The following is a 21,485-nucleotide window of genomic DNA, read 5'->3' as shown; positions in this document are numbered from 1 at the left end:
CGCTCGCCCGCTTAGCAGAAGCCCGACCCGATTGCTGGAAGGTGAAAGGGTAGGCGCCGTGGGCGGGGATTCGGCGAAGGCGGCGAACGTTCGGCGAATGGAACGCGGAGTAGCAAGTTTTAGAACGCTGGGAGCGAGCGAGGGAGGCGGGGCTTGTCAAGAGACGTTCCTCCAGTTCTTCAGGGCCGGCGCTGAGCTCCGGAGGGCCAATTTGCTGCTCAGGGATCCTGCATCTTTGCAATTGCCTCGTGTTGTCCGCAACTCCGAGATCTCCCAACTACTTGAAAAGCCTGGCTATAGCGCCTTGCTCGAGAGAAGGTCGGAACTTTGAATCATGAGTCACCTTAAGATCCAGTCTCTCCGCGCGGTGGTGAAAATGCTTCTGGAGTCTCCCGGATTTGATCGGGTGCTGAATAAGGTAATAGCAGGAGGGGATTTGCTGAGGTTCCCTACCCTGTGTGCGTAATGTGTTACTGACTTTCCAGGGTCACCTTGAATAGGGCAGCAAAGTTGTGCAGGGAGTGAACACTCTGGGCCTATTGGCGCTTGAAAAAACGTAGGTTTACAATTTTTGGATGTAAGAGTATTTATTTTATTTGTTGTTACAAAAAAGCAATAAAAAGTATTTGGAAAAAAGAAAAAACGTAGGTTTACAGTGTTCCTGAGAGAGGTCCTCAGTAATACTGCTTTAGATTGCAAACTACCTTCTCTACCATTCACTTATATACTGGGGGGCGGGGGCGGGGTTATGTGGTGGCTTCCCAAAGATGTTACTTCACTCAGTTCAGAGAAGCTCTGTGATTATTGGGTGTGTCCTAACTAGATTGTTTACATAGAAATTGCACTGGTTTAAAGGTCACCTGGTCCTAAACAGGGGCGTCTCAAGGGGGGTGCAGAGGGTGTGGTCCGCCCCAGGTGTCATGCCTAGGGGGGCTGACAAAACCCCCCTGGGGCGGATCGGCGTGATGGCACTTGCACGCCCGGTGGGCAGGCAGATTTCAGCGACTGACGCGATCGTCATCATGAAAATCCGCCCACTGATTGCGCAAATACGCCCCGTGGCACTGACACGGTTTTATGTGATCATTGGTTGGATTTGCGCAATGCTGGGCAACCTTCCTAAAATTGCAATGTGGGGGGGGGGGTGACAAAAAAAAATATCACACCAGGTACCACCTGATCTTGCTACGCCTCTGGTCCTAAATGCCCCAGCCAGTTTCTACCAATCAAACTGCTTATTGCGGAAATTAAAAATAAACGCTATTTGTAACATATGCTTACTGAAACCTGAAACGTCCTTTTTGAAAAAGGGGAAGAAATAATTGGAAGAGGTTTGAAAGTACATTTAATGCATATGACCTTCCCACAGAATCCTGGGCAAAGTAGTTTAAGGGAGCTGGGAAGCGTAGTGGTAAACTGCAGTTCCCATGATTCTTTGGGGGCAAGTCATGTGCTTTAGGTTTCTGGTGTGTATGAAGATCTTGCAAGTTCAGTGGACCCAGAATGTTGGCTGACCTTTGGATTGGGTGGTAGCAGAAAAACATTGGGGAGGGAATAGAATGGAGTATGCTCGAAAAAGGGCACCGCTGAATGGTTGGTACCCTGAGGGAAAGAACTGCACATTTCAACCTTATTTTGCTGCTGGTTTCACTTGTTTTCTCCTGTTGTTTGCTGTTTTGGAGACCAAAAGGCAACATATGTGCATTTTAGATTCTAAAAAGCAAGCATTTAATTTCAGTTTAATATCCTGTAGAAAACCTACTGAAGCTTAATGGAATGGGACTTTTCTTCTCTCACCCACTCTGCTCCCAGATGACGGTTCTTTCTGCCGGTCCTGGAAAAGTTGTCTGTGAAATGAAAGTGGAAGAAGAGCACACAAACCGAGGCGGGACTCTTCATGGAGGATTGACAGCAACTCTGGTAGATGTTGTGTCAACCGCTGCTTTGCTGCACACCGAAAGAGCAGCACCTGGAGTCAGTGTGGATATGAATATAACGTACGTATGGCAAAATCCGAGATTTATTTCAGTGCCCGCTTTCGTTTAATTGGGCCTTGACTCTGCAACTTACATGGCTTGTATTACCATATTTTTCGCTCCATAGGGCGCACCGGACCATAGGGTGCACTTAGTTTTTAGGGGGGGAACTAGTTTTTAAGGGGGGAGAGGCTGTACACGGCTTTGGCAGAAGCCAAGACAGCCAGCAGGATGGATCCCGCTGGCTGTCTTGGCTTCGTTTTTAGCCGTGGGGCTAGGGCGGGGGAAGCCTGAGCTTCCCAGCCCCCAGAACAGGTCCAGGAGCGGCGGCAAGGTTGTGTGCAGCCTTGCCGCCGCTCCCGGAGCTTGCAGGGCTGGGGGCACACTCCAAAGGCTTGCGGATTGCTTCCTGAAGCCCGGGGAGCGCAGCGGGAGTTGGTGTTGCGCTCCCCAGGCTTCAGGCTGCTATCCGCAAGCCTTCGGAGTGCGGCGCACCGACCCCTCTCACTCTCCTGGCTTCAGCGAAACCCTTCATTCGCTCCATAGGATGCACACACATTTCCCCTTTATTTTTGGAGGGAAAAAAGCGCGTCCTATAAAGAAAAAAATATGGTAGTTAAAAGTAGAGGTGTTGGTTATCAGATAAGTTTTGAACCTCATAGGGTGGTTGTGAGGATAAACTGAGGGAAGCAAACCCTATATGCTGTCTTGAGCTCATTGAAGGAGAGATGAACTATAAATGTAAGGATTCTTTCTTTCTCTCTCCCCCCCCCTTTTCCAAATTCAAGCTACATGTCAGCAGCTAAGATTGGAGATGAAATCCAGATCACTGCGGAGATTCTGAAGCAAGGAAGAACACTGGCCTTTGCCAATGTGGACTTAAGAAACAAGGTGACAGGGAAATTGATAGCCCAAGGGAGGCATACCAAATACCTGGGATAACCACACAAGTAAGATTTGGGCCTAGAAGGAAAAGAACTGGGTAGCATTACTTTATTGAAGTACAGTAAGTCAAACAAAGCAACACAGTAAAAACAATAGATGGGAATGGATTAATTTAACAAAACGCTTTCTTAGGTGCAGCCACTAGGGGTGAAATATCACTACCTGAATCCTCCTTAATGTTCATGTAAACTAAGGTGATGGTTCAAGTTCATGTTTATTATTCCATGTGTATTTTATTGTAAGCCATCTCTAGGGGATTGGAAGGGATGCTGTGTGTGCATGCGCCAGGAAGCAGGAAACAAATGTAAATAGCAACAATTTGCCGTTGACAGAAAAAAAATGTGTTGCTGTGATTGATACTGGTTTGATTTCTGAAGCCCTGCAGAGAAAGATACAAAGAAAAGATGGAACTCAAGTGTTCCAGCATCTGAAACCTGGGAACCATTTGTGGAAGAGGTTCTGATGCTGGTGCTTTTGGGTTGGGATGGGTTCAGAGTCCCCAGGGGTAGGCCTCTGCCTCCAGGATGTTTTCATTGAAAGAAGGAGTGGTGACGGGGGTGGATTCTGCTTTCAATGGCTGAGGAAGCCTCCAGAACAGCATGAGAGGTGGTGCCAAGGGCTGCAGGAGGAAAGGAGGAATTGGTGAAAATTGCCTCTTGTGTGCACATGTACACACATGGTTACTCCAGCAAGAGGTCTCTGTGAAATCTCAGTCCCTTCTGCAAATTGAAGGAGTCCTCCTCTTTGCAGATGGGTGGCTATATGTCCAGCTGAGAATGTTTGCAGATGATTTCTGTGTTGCTCCTTTCAGCCAAAGCCTTTGGACTGACCAGTGCATACTTTGAATCCAGTGGTGAATGATTGCCAAACTAAGCATAAACTACTACTTTCTCCTCTGTTAATTTGTAGATATTATTGAACAATGTATAAAGTGAATTGATCTTAAAAGGGTACTTTTCCTCCCAAAATAATGAATTTAAAGCATGAACCCTGTGCTAAAAGGAAGTTCAGTTTTCAATAAACTTGGTTTTGTAAACTTTGCTTGTGTGTATTCTCCCCCCAGTTGATTTAGGATACAGGGACGTGGGTGGCGCTGTGGCCTAAACCACTGAGCCTCTTGGGCTTGCTAATCTGAAGGTTGGCGGTTCGAAGCCCCACAATGGGGTGAGCTCCCGTTGCTCTGTCCCAGCTCCTGTCAACCTAGCAGTTCGAAAGCATGCCAGTGCAAGTACATAAATAGGTACCGCTGGGGCAGGAAGGTAAATGGCCTTTCCATGCGCTCTGGCACTCGTCATGGTCCTCCATTTGCCAGTAGCAGTTTAGTCATGCTGGCCACGTGACCTGGAAAACTGTCTGGACAAACGCCGGCTCTCTCGGCCTGAAAGCGAGATGAGCGCCGCACCCCATAGTTGCCTTTGACTAGACTTAACCATCCAGGGGTCCTGTACCTTTTTACCTTTCTTTTACAGTTCTATACTCATTTACCTAGGATTTGGCCCCATTGAACTTAGTGGAACTTACTTTTAAGTAGATATATGTAGGATTGCACTATTGGCCTACAAAGGGGCTGGTTTTCCCAGTAGTGATGTTTGGAAGTGAGAGCTGGACCATAAAAAATGCTGATCGCCGAAGAATTTATGCTTTTGAATTATGGTGCTGGAGGAGACTCTTGAGAGTCCCATGGACTGCAAGAAGATCAAACCTATCCATTCTTAAGGAAATCAGCCCTGAGTGCTCACTGGAAGGACAGATCATGAAGCTGAGGCTCCAATACTTTGGCCACCTCGACTCCCTGGAAAAGACCCTGAGGTTGGGAAAGATTGAGGGCACAAGGAGAAGGGGACGACCGAGGACGAGATGGTTGGACAGTGTTCTCGAAGCTACCAGCATGAGTTTGACCAAACTACGGGAGGCAGTGGAGGACAGGAGTGCCTGGCGTTCTCTGGTCCATGGGGTCACGAAGAGTAAACAACAACAGCAGAGTACTGATTCCTTGCTGGTCGTATTTGCTTCCTAACACCAGCAACGACATTAAAACTTAAGAGAACTGATGCAAAACTGGGAGGTTGGGGTGAAGATGACAACAGCAGTGTTTGAATTATTCTAGGAGCATGCCTGCTAGTCTTGCTTTGGAACAACCTGGCCCAGATTCTGTAAAGTGCTTCTAATGTCCTGTGATAGGAGTGGCAGGGGGTGAAATACTGTAGCTCCTTCTCACTGGAGAGTTCTCATTCCTCTTAAAAGCTTTCTAGAATCTGGACTGCCCGAGTGAAATTGTATTTCAATTCCTTGCAGCTTTGAGCTTGGCACTTATCTCATCCTTCCCCGCTTTCAAAGATCCCCGATCTGAGCAAGGGAATAAAAGTGGGGAGGGGCAGGGAGAGCAAAACTGTAGGGAAGCCAATCAAATAGTTAGCAACGGGGAATGGTTGTGGGTGTAATGAATGGGTGGTGGTAGTACAGATAGAAAATGCCTGCTACTTTCAGAAGTGTGGTTCCGTGGCTGACATTTGTATTAATAGACAGGAGCAGCTCTCATTGCTGGCTCACAAAATTTAGCTGTTTTGATCACTGTGGTTTGTTGATGGCAGAACCTATATTGCTGCATATTGATCTTGGTGTTGCGATTCCTCTTGCAGGATTCATTGGGGAGATATATAGCAAGTCAGACCATCTAGCTCAGCGTTAACACTGAATAGCTCCAAACTGGAGTCATACCTAATCCTTCCTGGAGATATTATGGACTGATCCTGGGATCCTTTGGATGCCAAGGTGTTTAGAGGGGCATTGGGGAACTTTTGGCCCTCCATATTGCTGAACTATGTCTCCCATCAGTCCCAGCCAACATGATCAATAGTCAAGGCTTATGAGAGTTCAACAACATTTGGAGAGGCAAAGGTTCCCCCGCCCATAACGTTAATTTCTGAGGGTGTAGTTGTGTTAGAACTCAAGCTTGTGCTGTAAGGAAATATACTCTGCTAATTCTCAGAACAATTTCCCCTTTAAAATGGGTTGGGAATGGAAAAAAAATCCCTTTGGTACTTCGTAACATCAGCCTGGCTCCCAATAGCAATTTTAGGTGCACACCTCTGGCCTGGTGAAATGTGACATTCTCCATCCCATACAAATTGTAATCCTTCATGCATTCTTATGAAGACTTCTCCCTTTAACTGGGTTTCAAAAGTGATTTGCCATGTTTTATATAGAAGTTTAATGTATTGGTTATAGAAACCTTATGAAAATCTACACTTATACAACGCCCGTGTTATAAGCCAGGCTTTCTGTGAGCATAGTGGTAGGCTCAATATTCCATTTGTGCTATTGCTAGAGGAAACAAACCAGGAAGTTTTGCTTCCTGTTCTGTCTAAACCAGAGTGCAGAGCTTGCTTGTCCCTAACAGGCAACTACCCCTAGCCAACCTTATGCCATGGTTTTTTTCTTCCTGATAATCACTTGTTAAAGACCAGGTAATCCCTGGTTCTAATGTAACAGAAAGGCACAGCTTCCTGGTGTATCCCACTCATGGGAGGAATATGAATGTGTACTGCCACTCATCCCTAATAAACCAGGAAATTTAATTTATTGTTACATGTGAACACTGCCAATAGATTTTGAATTGGTATCTCCAGCTTATTTTGCATACGATACGCTTTGATGTATCTAACTTGTTGTCATATGCAAAGACTGTCTACCTAAAGTTAGCTATGACATGTTATAAGCTAGTGTCTACATGTTTTTAAAATAAATGAACGTAGAAGTCTTTGGTCACCTAATTTGTTTATTTTTAAATTTTTTTCCAATTCCAAACAAAAGCTAAATACAGATTTTTTTAAACAGATAAGCACTAGTTTTACCCAAAGGGAGTAGGCTTATACAGATTTACTTCAGTCAAATTACTCAACCCTTTAAGCAAAGCTTTCTTTGCCAAAGCTATACAGTAGTCTTCCTTATGTTCATTGCACAATCTTAAACAAAATATGTTCTGTCAAAACCAACTTTGACACTCCAAACAATATTTTACAATTAAATCCACAACTGCTTTATTCCTCCCCTCCCCCCAAAAAAGAACCTCAGAGGGTTTTCCATAAGAAATGTTTTGGAAACCAGTATTTCCTACAGTTCACAAGTCAACTGTCAGGAAAATAATAATAATCCTCTGCCAACGTGGTTTCTGCAGCTGCTATCTTAAATTTAGCTGCTTTAGGCTACTTCAGACTCCAGGTCTGTAAAAATGTATTCAACTCAACAGAACACTCTACATTTAGTTACACAGCAAACTGGGGAAAGAGATCCAAAAGTGAGAATGCCAGGAAACTCAAACAAGGCCAAGCAAAATAAAAGAGGCAATTAATGCCTACACCAAATGAGATGCTCTTTTTTCCTTAAAAGATTTCTTTCCCACATTTAGCCATCTACTGTAACAAGCCATAGACCTATTCATGAACCTGATACAATCGTGTTAACAGCAAAGCTTATGGCTTTCACACCATTACATTCATTCCTCACCCTATGAATACTGATATTAGGGGACATGACCAGCACAAATGGGAACACCACCATATATGATCACTTTGTGCTCTCAGATACATTTCTTTCAGTGTATAACAGTCCCTTCGTTTCACATTTTGGTAGGATGCTCATACAATGCAGAAATATGCAGAGCATTCTCTTTCACAAGGTCCATGCAGAAAACATCTAAAAAAAATTTAAAAGTTCTGAGATACAAATGATAAAAGAAAATAATCCAGGATGATCAAGTTCCACGATGGATAGTGTTCTGAACATGTGTCCATTTTCTTCTATTCCGAAAGAATAAATGGTGAGAAAAGTGAAAACTGCACTCTTGCATTCTGTGATCTTCCCCATTTTGCTGGCCAGTACCCTATTCTGGCATGTAAGGACGGAGGTGATCCTCTACGGTACCAACCGCCCAGTGGGTGAGCTGCTCTTGTGGCAGATATAGGCAGATGCTGCATAACTTGAAGATTGTAGCTTTGTTTTTTGGAGTCTGGAAAGAGATACATAAATTATTTCAGGACAGAGTATATTTTATAAACAGCTCTGTGTGGAAAAACAAACTTCACATATTGCCTCAACTCATCCTTGCAGAAGCAACAGAAAATGAAACTAATGGTTTTGCAACATAAAAGCATAACAAAGAATTTATGGTGCTTGCTGAATATATAAATTGATCACCAGATTTCTAAAATCTGCCTTCTCCAGCAGGGGACCTGTACCATCTTTTCTCGCTTAAGTACATATACAAATCCTTATTGTGTTTCAAAAGCAGACGGTCAGAAACAGTCTCAATTAATGACAAATGATACTGATGCAAACTTGCAAATCCCCACAACCTCAGTTCCTAAATCTAATAGAAATACACCCAATCAGTTGGCTTCCCTGCACTCAAGGCAGAGCAACTCAATACTTATAAAATATATCCCACAAACTTACTGTTTGGAACATTTTGCACATTATGCCATAGAAAAGGAATGCTGATCATTTAGCATTCTGTCATGACAACTGCTTGTATCTGTACCTCTTGACTGTAGTGAAGCCAAGCAGACAGCTGTTAAACAATAGAAAAGAGGCAAACAAGAGCATAAGGAAAAACAGGTATGCACTGGGAGATGGCTACCTGCAAGTGCTGTCGGTCAATGAAGAGAAACACTGACTGGTTAGGGTTGTTGATAACAATTCCAGTCTTGTCCTTTCGGCTCAGTACATGCAGAAACTGTTTTTCATAGTCACCATGATGAAATTCAAACCTGGCCTGTGGGGTGGGGTATATGTAACAAAAAAGTTTAAATAAAATATGTTCAAGGAACAGCAATCTAAAGTCAAGGTTCACGTATGCAATGCATCCAAGTGCAGAATAGAAAAATCTCAGGAACAACTTGAAATTATAGCTAATGGAGATATAGTTTAAATTAGACTGATTATTACGTCAGTATCTCCCCCTTTTCTAATGGCAGTACATTTGAAGAACCCTATATTTAACTTTATGTAAACAAAAATGACAACAATCACAGATGCAGTACTCCATACTTATTGGTAAATGCTTCTGGCGAGTTTACCAATCAAGAGACAAACTAAACTAAGTAACTTCAAAACATCTGCTTAGGTACATTCAGTGACAACATTCTGCCTTTGTAATCATACAAACACCTCAATGATTACAAAAATATACCACAATTCACTATAACCACCATAAAGAAAAAGTGGTATTCATTAAAAGTGCTAATGGCTTATTTGGGTTTTAGTAGCACGCTGCCTGGGACCTGTATCATACCTGAACAGGCCTAAAGGGCTCATCATCCGATCCCTTCCACCTAGAAAACAGAAGACAGACTATCTTCTCAATATCATTCCGAGGCCAAAGTATGAAGTCCATCTCTTGCGTACAGCCAATCACATCCTGTTAAGGACATGAATAAAATTAATAGTGTCCCAACAATCTAGTGGGAGAACACACACACACACACACACACACACATATATACACGTTTGAGAAGCAAATATAATTGTAATTCAAATGGTTTGTATACCTTTCATACATGTATAACAATAGGATTTTATTCTTAAGCACTACAACACATCCTGCCTATCTGCTAACTTTACATTAACATTTATAATGTGGAAATCGGAACCCACTCCTAGTAATTTAATTCTTATGGGAACAAACTTTATGGATTTGAAAAACTGCCCAAACTAAAATGATGCCCTCAGGATAGTTTTTTAGATGCCCATCGGCAAATACACCCACTTTTATCACATTTAAATTTTTATGTTGTCTTGCTGTCTTCATCAAGAATATTTAAATTCAAAAACACAGCTTATGACAACTGTATTTTTAGCTTAAGAGTTTATTCCCTATTTTGTTTCAGTTCAACAGGTATGAATTGAATCCGGAGTTCCCTTCCCACTCATGGGACACTCCTGCCAGAAATGGGAGGAAGCTTTCTACAATTCTCACTTCCCTGTGCAAATCTTGTTCCCACCCTGCACAAAAAGGCTTGAGGGATAGGAAACCCTATAGAACAGTGGGGAAAGGGGCTTTGCAAAAGTTGCTTCCCCTTCACCAGGAAAAGCCTCTGCTGGATTATGAACAGAAGCAGCCCCTCCTCTCTCAGAATAGAACTTAAGCCACTATGTTGAATTTCTGCAAGAGATATAAAGCAATCATTCATCTCAGATGTCTCTGCCAATATTCCAGTTCCACAATTCTATTTTTTTCTCCATGCTTATTTCCCACATCTACTTTTACCAAGAGACAAACTTGTTAAAATACTGAGGGCCTGGATAATGAAAACTCTTAGGTAAATAATTTATATTCCACTTAATAACAAAGTTTCTAAGTGATGTATACAATACAAGAGGGATAGAGCAAAACAGCAACAAAACTATTATTATTTAGCAGGAGTATTATTACCCACCTGTCGAAGAGTGGGTTACAATTAAAAATACAACATTAAAATAACTTAAATGACAATCAAGAGAATAGGGTTGATAGTGTCAAAGACCCAAGTAAATCAGTGTGTCTTCTAGACAAAGCATACTAAATATTCAAATACAGTGGACCCTCCGAGTACAAATTAAATTCATTCCGGGGGTCCATACTTAACCTGAAAAGTCATTAACTGGAGGCGCCGCTTCTGTGCACACGCGCGGTGTGCAAAGCACTTCTGCACATGTGTGCGTGGCAAAACCCAGAAGTATACACTTCCGGGTTTGCTGCGTTTGTAACCTGAAAGCTACGTATCCAGAGCGGTACGTAACTTGAGGGTCCACTGTACAGATTTACCACCTGATAGGCAGCATCCAAAAAACCCTTATGCAGCGACACACTGAACTTCAAACCACATACCCACACTTCAACTCCCTCTATGCTGCAAAAGTTCCATCAGCAGTTTGGTCTGTTCAAAGGGGGGGGGGGATCCCACTAAGATATGTAAGTCATTGGGTACATCTAAAGTAGTCCTTTTAATCCCGCTGATTATATCTAGATCTTTGATACAGAAATACTACTAGCAGCATTAATAGCCTTTTAAAATGTTGATCTCTGAAACAAAATGACAGAATATTAAATGTTTTACCCTGCGCATAGACTGATAGCGGGGTGCATGCAGCTGAACCACATCCTTTTGTAGAAGCTCTATGGAACTTTCCAAGGAATAGCTGGAATCCCGCACGCCTTTCAGGATATTTTCTTCATAATTATTGGTCATGACTGGTATCACTTCAGACACTTCAAAGAGCGCTGACTTTTTCCTCTAATGAGGGAAAACAAAGAACATGTTGCATTTCTTTCATTTCTAAGCAGTCTGTCATTACAATGCTTTTAAAACTTAAGAAAAATAAACTTACTGCAAACCTAAGAACTAGGTAACCCCCTAAACTTATTGCAAACCTAAATTTAGAGATAAATGGATGCTGAAAAACATGCTTAAGCAAAAATGCATCTCCCATTAAAATCCAAAGTGCTGAGTGTCTAAAATTCAGTTCTATGTATTCCTCAGATTGTGTGCAACCATAGCCCTTAATGCAGTATTAACTCTCACATGGCACATTTTGAAAGCTGTGCAAGGTTTTCTTAAGATACCCAGCACATAAGGAATGAACATCATGATTCAAAATTAAACATCAAAGCTACAGCCTAGGCATGATGAAAACACAGTGTAACAGATTTTTACAATGCTCTCCACAATCATTCTCAGACTGCAATTTTGAGAGTGCTAACAGAGGTATGGAGTCACTCAATACAAAAGTCGAACAACCAAAAAGGAAATTACCTTGTCTTTGAATACAAAGGCAATATACATCTTGAAATCAAACTGGTCAGCTAGAGATTCTTTTTTCTTTTTAAGCTGAGCACGAAGTCTGTTCAGAGCTTGTTTCTTCCGGGAGTTTGGGTCCCCCATTTTGTAATACAGATGGTACTAAAGCCTTTTGAAACCTTCACTAAACTATGGGCCCTTTTTCATAAGACTCGAGTACAACAGAAACAAGTCATTTTATTCCTGCTAATACCACTGAATCAATAGAACACAGGCGTAACCCAAAAATGCACCTTAGGCAAATGTTTTACAAGACTGTCTTATTAGAGGGGTCATAAAACAAAGTAACTATTAGTCCAACCATCATTGGACAAAAAGTTTGCGCAGTATTGTCAAAAGCCCAAAGAAATTTGAAGAAAATACGCTGATATACACAGTTTAAACCACAGGAATAAGTGGGCAAGAATGGGAAAAAAATCTTATCACAATTTGTGTGTAGAATAAAAAGCAATAACGGGCATGGACCCAATCCATTTGGGCGGGTTTCTTGCCCCACGCTGCCACCCCCCAAAAAAACAAAAAACTGAAATTAAAGACAGTGTTCTATCCCGCCCAGATTCATGACTGCTGATTATTTTCAAGATCTCTGCTATTGCTATGCTGCCTGGCTTTTTCTTTTTTCAAGAATTATTCGACTTGGTAGAAAGCAAAGGAGGGAGTGCAGAACAGGAGTGGATGTCCTGGGAGGTAAGACGTTTCCCTACCAACAACAAAATAATCAACCACAGACAACAGTGTGCTGGTTTGCAGAGGAGCAAGGAGTTTGGAAAACAGCAGAGTCATTTCTAACTTCATCCTGCTCATCATCAGGCACATGGTTGCCCTGAGGCTGCGGCTGTGGGAGAGAAGAGGGATCATGGTGGCCATTGATAAAAAGGTGGAGGGAAGATTTGGAAGATTATCTGGCCTTTTGAATCCCAAATCGATCTCTCGATCTAGCACTCCCCTAGGAGGGAGAGGCCTACAACCCACCCCACTAGCCTTCCTTTCCTCAGTCTAAGGCCCGGGCAGGACAAAAAAATCCTCCTCCCCTCTGCCGCTTTAATTGGGGCTGGGCATGGCTGATGCGATTGGCCTCCTTGCGGGGGTTGTTCTCTTCCTTGCTCAAGAGGAAGAGGCGGGCCTGTGCTCAGCGCAGCGGGGGCCACTCAAGTCTGCGGCCCGGAATTCACTCTTGCATTCATGGTCAACAACCAACAACTCGGGTTCTTGGGAGGGGGGAAGAAAAAAGGGGGCGGGGGGGAAAGGGAGAGGAAGGGAATTATCACGCCAAAAAAATTTCAATTGGGAAAAAAATTATTAGTTTGCAAAGAGGCTTTTGTCGCTGCGAACTTGAATAAATTTGGTAAGGGAAAAAACGCGTTTTTCCGGAAACAAAAAAAAATTAAAGGAAAAAAGGATTATTAACCCGTCCTTCCCCCTTTTTTATTAGCTGTTTAGTTGTTGTGCTTTTTAAAAACAAAAAAAGCACACACGAGCACACCCTCTTCGTAAAAAATAATAGTAATGAAGCGGTTTCCCTCCCCCTCTCCTTGGAAGCCCCCGCGGCGGGAGGCTCAGGCGGCAAGAGACACCCAACCGGACCGGAGACTGTGGCGTGGCCTGGCTCGCTACCCGCAGCCGGCGGGCGCGGGTGGAGCAGTGGAGGCGGCGGCGGCGGCGGCGCTGCTAGCAGCACGGGCAGGAGCCATGTCAAGAGAAGGCCACCAAGAAGCCGCCCAGCTCCGCCATCCCCGCTGCGCTGTTCACGGTGACCGGGCCGCCCGCTCTGCCGCTGCTCAGTCCCAGCAGCCTGGTCCCCATAGCCTAAGCTCGGCGCCCCGGAGCCGCCGGGGGGTGGCAAATGGTGGCGGCGGAGGCGGCGGGAGGGAGGAAGGAAGGACGAGAGGAGGAGGAGGAGGAGGAAGAGGCGGCGGCGGAGCGAGGCTGGGCCGGGGAAAGTCCCTGCGCTACAGGCTCCTACGGCGGGAAAGAGGCGAGAGAGCGAGAAAAGCCCCCGCTCCTGTCCCTTCTGAGGCGAAGGATGGCGCAGGCGAGTCTCTCGGTCCGGGCGGCGCGGAAGGCGGCGAAGCAGCAGCGGCAGCAGCCCGAGCGGAGAAGCCCTCAAAATGGCAACCGCCGCGTCTCCTCCTCGCCTGACTCACACACGGGGGAAGGCTCCGCCCCGCGACCCGCTGCGCAGGCGCCCTGCGGTGGACTGTACCATCTCCGTCTCGGGAGAGGGGTGGGGAGGGGGAAAGCGAACGGGGCAAGTGGGGTAGGGTGGGCAGCTGGTACTCAATGCAGCCTGTGTGTTGAGTGTTGAGCCCGCTGTCTCCAGTGGGGGCGAAGTGTGTCTATGCCCGGTCCTTTGCAGAGTTCCGACGTGTCCCAGCCACTTGACATAAGTTAAAGTCGCAGTGGGCACGATAGGACTCGTCCCCGAGTAAACAAACGTGCACAGGGCTGCGTGGTGTAAAAATCAAGGGGCTTGGGTCCGCCTGGCTCGGCAGAGGGTCGGGCTGATGGCCGCGTGGGGGCTGTTAGCCAGTGTCAGTGTCACCCGCAAGCGGGTACTCGAAAATGGAAGTCCGGTTCATTTTACTGGAGTAACAAAAAGCGCACACTAGTAATGGGCTCTTAGGATCAAACTCACCGCATACGCAAGATCAAGATTAAAAGGCGTTTGGGGTAACTTTTACGTTCTTCCGATTGCTGACTTACTTGTTTATTTTAATGTGGAGTAGGACGTATTAGTGTACCCTCCCTTACAGTTTTGCTTTGGGAGGCTTTGAAATCATCTGTCTGTTGCAGCATGTCTATGCCGCACAGCTTGCTCACCAGGAGTGTGTTTTTTCCAATCGTATGCTTCTTAAATTGTGATGATGAAATGCAGAGCAAGATCCCGCTCTTCAGCCGAACCCCAAGCCCTATCAGACTCCGGTCCTACACCCATTAGCATGGTGGCTGGGCTTTCCGAATTAACAAAAAGCCTCATCGGAGATTACAAAACGGGCGCCTGCCCTAACGGAAGGCTACGTTCCAAAGAAGTCCCACTGAATTGGCTGGGTTTTACTCTTACGTAAGTGGATTTGGGACTGCATCTTAAACGATGCTATGCAACTGAAAAGGTTTCCGACGGTTCGTTGCCCCCTACCTGTATTGTAGTTCGAATGCTACCCCTTGTTTTTCGCCTCCCCTTTTCCTGACAACAATAACAAAGTGTCCTGCGGCACTTTAAAGCCTGAACAATTTATTTCTGCCGTTATGATTGGACCGCAGCCCATTCCCTTGTTCTTCCTCTAGAAGCTGCACGGCGACACACCGCTGCACCTGTTGGATGCCTGCAGCGCAGCTGTTTAGATACACAAAGGGTGTCTGATCAGTGGACTTCGACGGTCATCATGCAAGTGGCGGCATGTTAAGTTGAGCCACTTCTAAAGCAAATGAAAAGCAGCTGCTAATAGCTGCTAGAGCCCACCAAAAGCTAGAGTACTTGCCCCCCCCCCACCTGCGCCCCATCCCCTCCCTCTCCTCCTCCCCATCCAAGAGAACTGCTGCGTTTTCCATGACGCACAACGCGCATCTAGTCTCCAGGGGCTGCTCCGCCGTCACCAGCTCCGCGGCTCTTTTCCGTTCTCCCTCTTCGCGGTCTCGGTCTGTCCCCACATAAAGAACCCACCATTGCAGAACCTGTTTTAAAGCGCCCTCGCGCTCCGCTGTTGATTCGAGTGACCTTTTAAAAAACTTAATGCGAGAACTAGTTTCTGCCCAGAGACAGGCTCCAAGTTCCTTCGCCCCGCCTTCTCCCTCTAGTGAAGTGGGCGGCTCCCCTCTCCCGTCTCCGACGTCACCGCGCCACCTCCCGGGGGCGAAGCACGCGGGTAAAGCGTGTCATGTGTGTATAATGATCACAGCAACAGAGGACCCGGGGCTTGCGCTTGGTTGTGTAACAGCGCTAGGGGGCTTCCAGACGGGGGCTGCCGTGTCGTCAACGGGGTGTTTTTAACTCATCCGATTTTCCACGGAAAGGGTAAATCCCGATTGGAGGCACAGGGACTGGGACCTGGCGTTTTAATGCTGACGACAGTGTGTGGTCGCAGCAAAATAAGAACTTGCATTCGTGGCGGCACCGGCGATCCCGCAGCGAAAGCCCACGCAGAGGCACCTTCCGGGACATGGGCGTAGGCGGGGGGGGGGCAGCTACTCCCATAAATAATAATAATTAACTAACTGACCAGTCGCCTGACATATAGCTCAGTTCTGCTCCCCGCCGCCGCAATAAATGCTGGCTACGCCCGTGATCCAGGAAAGCTGTTTATTTAGCACTTTCCCACTACTAACACGTTTGCACGAAGTTTGAAGGAGGTTGCATATGAAGTTCACTTTTGTTTTTAGTATTCTGAGTTCTCTCATAATTTTGCACGCATTTCCCCATCGCTTTCTGATTTTCCTCCCAAAGTGGGTTTGTTGCACAATTTTAATTTGCCAATATGCAACTGAATCCGGTAGCAACAGGTTTGAAGTGGCCTTAGGCAGTGTAGCATAGGAAACTGCTTTCTACTGAGTTGGGCCATTGGGCCATATTGTTCAGTATTGTCTGCACTGACTGGAGCTGCTTTCCAGGGTTTCAGGCAGGAGTCTCTCCCAGCCTTACCTGAAGATGCCAGGGGTTGAATTTCGGTCCTTCTGCCACTAGCTACAGCACTTTCCTCAACACATCCCCTTTAATCCCAAATAATTATGTGATTCGGGCATCCCCCAACTCGGCCCTCCAGATGTTTGGGGACTACAACTCCCATCATCCCTAGCTAATAGGACCAGTGGTCGGGGATGGTGGGAATTGTAGTCCTAAAACATCTGGAGGGCCGAATTTGGGGATGCCTGCTTTAGCATTTCCATCCTTGACATCCATGAAGGCTTATGCCATAAAATCTATTAACAATCTACAGTATTCTAAATGTTCTTTAACCTGTATGGATAATAAAACTAAATAAAGTTCATCTATAATAGACGATACGTTGAAACAAAACTCCAACATAATTATCATTGCAACATAAATGAAATCAGAAAAACATTTAGAACAAATATAGGGAATAATATTATCTAATGCATACTCAGCCCAGGAGGGGATAAAAGCAGCTAGAAAATGTAAAATGACAGGAATACAACATACATACATACCCTCAGTGTCTCTGGACATACTGCCCACCAATCAGGGACTATGCTGGTGACAATGCCCAAATGACACAAAGACACAGAGGGAGCCAATGAATTCATGATAAGGAGCTCTTCCAGAGTATTTGGGCAGTTGCACCAAAATATCCCTCATCACAGCGGTATGTGGCATTCTGCCAGCATAGTGGGGCTTTAACCAATTCATGTACAGTGGTACCTCGGGTTAAGAACTTAATTCGTTCTGGAGGTCCGTTCTTAACCCGAAACTGTTCTTTACCTGAGGTACCACTTTAGCTAATGGGGTCTCCCACTGCTGCCGCGCCACTACCGTGCAATTTCTCTTCTCATCCTGAAGCAAAGTTCTTAACCCGAGGTACTATTTCTGGGTTAGCGGAGTCTGTAACCTGAAGCATCTGTAACCTGAAGCGTCTGTAACCCAAGGTACCACTGTAGCGCCTTAGCTGATGCTTCTGCAGTCTAGGGTTGTGCCTTTAATGTTCATGTTATACAGTATTGCCATCTAGTGGAAATTTAAAGGTTGCCAGTATCTTGTGTGTCTGTTACATACTGTACAACCTATTCAAGTTTGGGGACAAACTAAACATTTCCCCTTTACATTGCCTCTTGATTTGAGAGCCATGAACCAGAGTGCATAAACAGAGAAGGAACATTTGTATTTCTGTTTTAAGCTTATAAACTGTCGCATCCCAAAAGTTCAGGCTAGACATCGACTGATAAAAACAAACAATTGAAATACATTTGAAATAAAATTCCTCATAACGGACCGTGTGTTTACTAGTAAGTCAAAAATTGTTGGTGTCTTTTCTTATCTTCACCCTGTTCTTGGAGTTAATCTCCTGGTGGTATTCCATGGACAGACCGACATGCTATGTCATATATGCTTTTTAAAGTGTGACTTTTGTTCTGATCATGCTCTGGATCTCAACTTGGACCCTCTACCAGTTTCCTGCTGAAATCCCTTTATTGCAAACAGCACCTTTGGAAGCAAATAGCTATGGAAGGGGCAATTTTCAGGAGGTCTACCTAATTTCAAGCAGTTCCACCAGCCCTCTACATGTCACCCAACATTGTTCAAAAGTATCCCTAGGCCCTCTAGACTGAGCAACTGTTGCACAGGGCAGGGTAGGGGAGACAAGAAATATTCTTTCCTTGAACTTCCTTCTGCTCCAAACCATTATACAACTGCAGTCACAGAAGCACATTTATTTGTAAGCGTTCCTTATTTGTTTTAATGGGGCATCTCTTCCAAGTAAACTGATTAAGGTGCTCACATGAGCGTTTAAAACTAATTGATTTAGGCCAAAAATATCGGAAACCTCCATATCTAAAAACCTTATTGCATTGTAAGGTCTGCAGAGGGGCTGTATGATGGTAGTTCTGTCACCCTCAGAAATGTGGAGAAGAGCAGCATAAGATGTTGGAAGTGCAACAGCAGAGATCATTCAGTGTGTAACTTAAGGGTTAATTCTATTCTTGGTGTTCGTCAACTACCCAAGAGGGTAGGTGGCATGATCTTTCCAGAAGTAAAGATGCTCAGTAAAGTATCACTTGCTTTGATAGGCTGTCTAGCCAGTGAGGGAGTTTTCTTCTGGATATCTAGACGAATGTCTCCCTGCTCTCGAGAAGGCCTGTCAAAAAGAAAGCTTAAATTGTATACCATTTTGCTCAGTGTGTTCAATAAACATTTACCACGATTTTCTTCTTGGTCTCTACATGTTTCAAGTGCCTCTCCTAACACAGGAGAGGGCTTTCTCTGTGGCAGCCTCTAAACTGGAATTTCCCACAGAGGTGTGTCTAGTATCTTCATTGTACAACTTTTGTCGCATGCTGAAGACACACCAATTCATCCTGGCCTTTGACAATTAAGGCATATTTTGTGGGACTTGCCTCTTTTGCTGAATGTGTCCTGTTTTGTTCCATTTGGAACAGCTTTACTACTGTAGTTTTTTTATCATTACAATGGTTTTGTTTTTATAACTGTATATTATTATATACTTGTAACCTGTCCTGGGACATGGTGAAAGCTGGGTAAGAAATCTTACAAAGGGTTGGAGTACTAAGATGCTGAGGGTTAAATTCATACCATGCTCTGCTTGTGATGGCATGCTGTCCTGTGGCAAGTGGGCACTTTGCCCTGCAACCTAAAGCTGACAACTTTCCATATTATCACACTCTGCTACAGGTTTCGGAGGGCCGGGGCAAGATGCCCCCCTCAGCACTCCCTTAATTTGGTTTCAGAGGGGCTACATACCTGCCTACCCATGGTGGTAGCAATGGCAGTGCTGAACAGAACTCCGGGCTGTATTTTTATTTACAGATACATCAGGGTTGGCATTATGTTGACAGTTGCCACCAAGTTCAGGCATACAACCTGAAGAGCCACTCAGTGAGGCTGCTGTGTCCCTCCAATTTTTGCTGCAGACAGTTTGCCTGGCAGCAGCACTGATCTGGGCCATGTGCCCAGATTCACCAGCAGCACTGCCTTATTAATGCTAGATCTGCCCCTGACATACCCACATTGGAGGCAGGACCACCACAATTAGGAAGACAACCACAGTGCTAGGGTGTTCAGGTGTGCTGCCCAAAGCGCCATTCAGGCTTGCTGCCATACCAGTCTTAGTCTTCGCTGACTGCTCCTGCAGCAACAGCAGTTACACTTGAGCCTCAGCAGTTGGCTGCGTGCTGGTGCCAGGCCTGCATATCACCAAAAAAACACTTATTGCCAGAAACCCCACGGTCAATGGCATATAGTCCATGGCAGTCGTGGTACTACTTGAACCAGGGCTTTTTTCAGCCGGAACTTGATGGAACTCAATACTAGCACCTCTCAGGTGAGCACCATTGACATTCTAAAAGAATGATGGAGATGTTCGTTGTGAGTTCCGGCACCTCTTTTTCTAGAAAAATAGCACTGACTTGTCTCCTAGGATCAAGCAATACTCTGTCCACTGGATAACATCAATTTTCAAATGATAAAGCCTGGTTGGAAATAGTTTATTTCAACAGAACTTCCTAAATTCAATTCTGTTTTTTTTTTAATAAACATTTTTATTGATTTTCCAAACACATAATAAAAGACATACACATTACAAAACAAAGACATACCCAACATTAAACATATACCGACTTCCCCATACCTCCCTTTCGCTGCATCCTTATTCCAAAGTTCTTTACTCTGGTTTCTCTATACTCTGGTTTCTCTTCAGATCGTATAAATCTTTCGCCTTTTACCTATATTCAATTCTGAAACTTTGTCCTAGATATTGGCTATAATCCCAGGATGGGGGAACACTGTATGGTTATGGAAGTGTCACTACTATCTATTACTCTAATCAAGTGATTCTGTTTTTATGTTCTGGTAAAAAAAAGAGAGAAGAAGGCATTTTGTTTTCCATAACTCTGCATTTTTTAAATGTTGCCTTCTCATGCAAAACAAATTGGCTGACCTCAGTGGGAAACCTCACTGTTTGTTCAAGAGCCTATTGAAGTGCAAACGGTCATAACATCAGAAGTATTAATTTGTTTTGAAACAGATAAACTGAACCCATTCTGATACGCAGCAGTAGAGAAAAGAAATATTGAGATTGGCAAAATGTTTAAATGAATGCAGATGTCACAACATGTTTTTATATGTGCCAGACTTTTGTGCTCAGCAGGTTGAAATAAAGTGATGTAACCTGAAACCTTTCTTTTGGATATCTAGGATTAATTATATATGGCAGTTCCCACAAATGAGCCTCTCGTCTAAAATGATTGAAGGGAAATTCTTTCAGTTCTGTAATGAGGGATTCTTTACAAATCCCTCCAAGCTGAGGAAATTAAGAACACTGATTGAATCATAATGGTGTACAATAGGAAACCTTTTCATCAGGTAAAGAAGGAGTGGTTCCATTATTAGGAACACCTGGCCAGCACACATCCACAGCCAGAGGCAAAGTAAAGGGAAAATAAACAGAAATTCAGGCTTCTTACATTAAAGTTATCATATCGCTTATTTCCAATCTACAAATTTTAACTAAGTGATTGTGGAACTCACACAAGCAATACATCTGTGGTTTCCAAATATTTGTGAAAAGATCTCAGCTGACCTATTTATTGTTTGTCCTGTCCTGATTTGTTTGCAGGGAGGTTTCAGTCACAATGAAACAAGTGTAACCCCACACTTTCCAGTGCATTTCCCAGACACTTTCCTTACTGCAAGAAGTCTGCTCTTTTTAACCCAAATTATCTACAATTTTTGTTTAACCCACAAGAAAGAAGGGCTTTTTCACTGGATAGGTTCAATTCTAATCCTTCTAACCTTCTTTGGGGTAGGTTTGCGGGTATAGCAAGAGGAGATAGGATCTGCCCATGTGATGCCCACCTGGTGTAAACTCTAGCTCACATGGCCCTTATATGTAAAATGTATGATGATCTCCGCCAACAATTTTTAGACCATCTATGTATCCCAATATGGAAACCAGAGAGAGAGGTCATACACTTCCTATTACAGGGGAGAGATCAGGAGCTCACGAAGACAATAGCTAAGTTCCTCTATTTGAATTTTTGC

At 44.4% G+C, this 21,485-nt stretch overlaps 2 protein-coding genes across 2 annotated transcripts; one reads left to right on the top strand and one right to left on the bottom strand.

Annotated features, from left to right (window-relative positions):
* Nucleotides 1–176: 176 nt before the first annotated feature.
* ACOT13 (acyl-CoA thioesterase 13) lies at nt 177–3,132 on the top strand. The gene is made up of 3 exons (XM_081919649.1): nt 177–418; nt 1,813–1,997; nt 2,765–3,132. The coding sequence occupies exons 1-3, from the start codon at nt 335–337 to the stop codon at nt 2,916–2,918; spliced, it is 423 nt and encodes a 140-aa protein (XP_081775775.1). The 5' UTR covers nt 177–334; the 3' UTR covers nt 2,919–3,132.
* Nucleotides 3,133–6,681: 3,549 nt separating this feature from the next.
* On the bottom strand, nt 6,682–13,890 carry LOC309374550 (uncharacterized protein C6orf62 homolog). Its single transcript, XM_081919542.1, has 5 exons — nt 11,714–13,890; nt 11,018–11,194; nt 9,214–9,339; nt 8,560–8,694; nt 6,682–7,929 (listed from the first exon to the last, which is right to left on the bottom strand). Exons 1-5 carry the CDS (start codon nt 11,840–11,842, stop codon nt 7,804–7,806), a joined length of 693 nt encoding a protein of 230 aa, XP_081775668.1. The 5' UTR covers nt 11,843–13,890; the 3' UTR covers nt 6,682–7,803.
* Between the last annotated feature and the right edge of the window lie 7,595 nt (nt 13,891–21,485).

Source organism: Podarcis melisellensis (assembly GCF_964234715.1).
Source record: "Podarcis melisellensis genome assembly, chromosome: 7".
NCBI lineage: Eukaryota > Metazoa > Chordata > Lepidosauria > Squamata > Lacertidae > Podarcis > Podarcis melisellensis.
The sequence above is the reverse complement of the archived record's forward strand: the minus strand, read 5'-3'. Positions and strand labels throughout refer to the sequence as shown.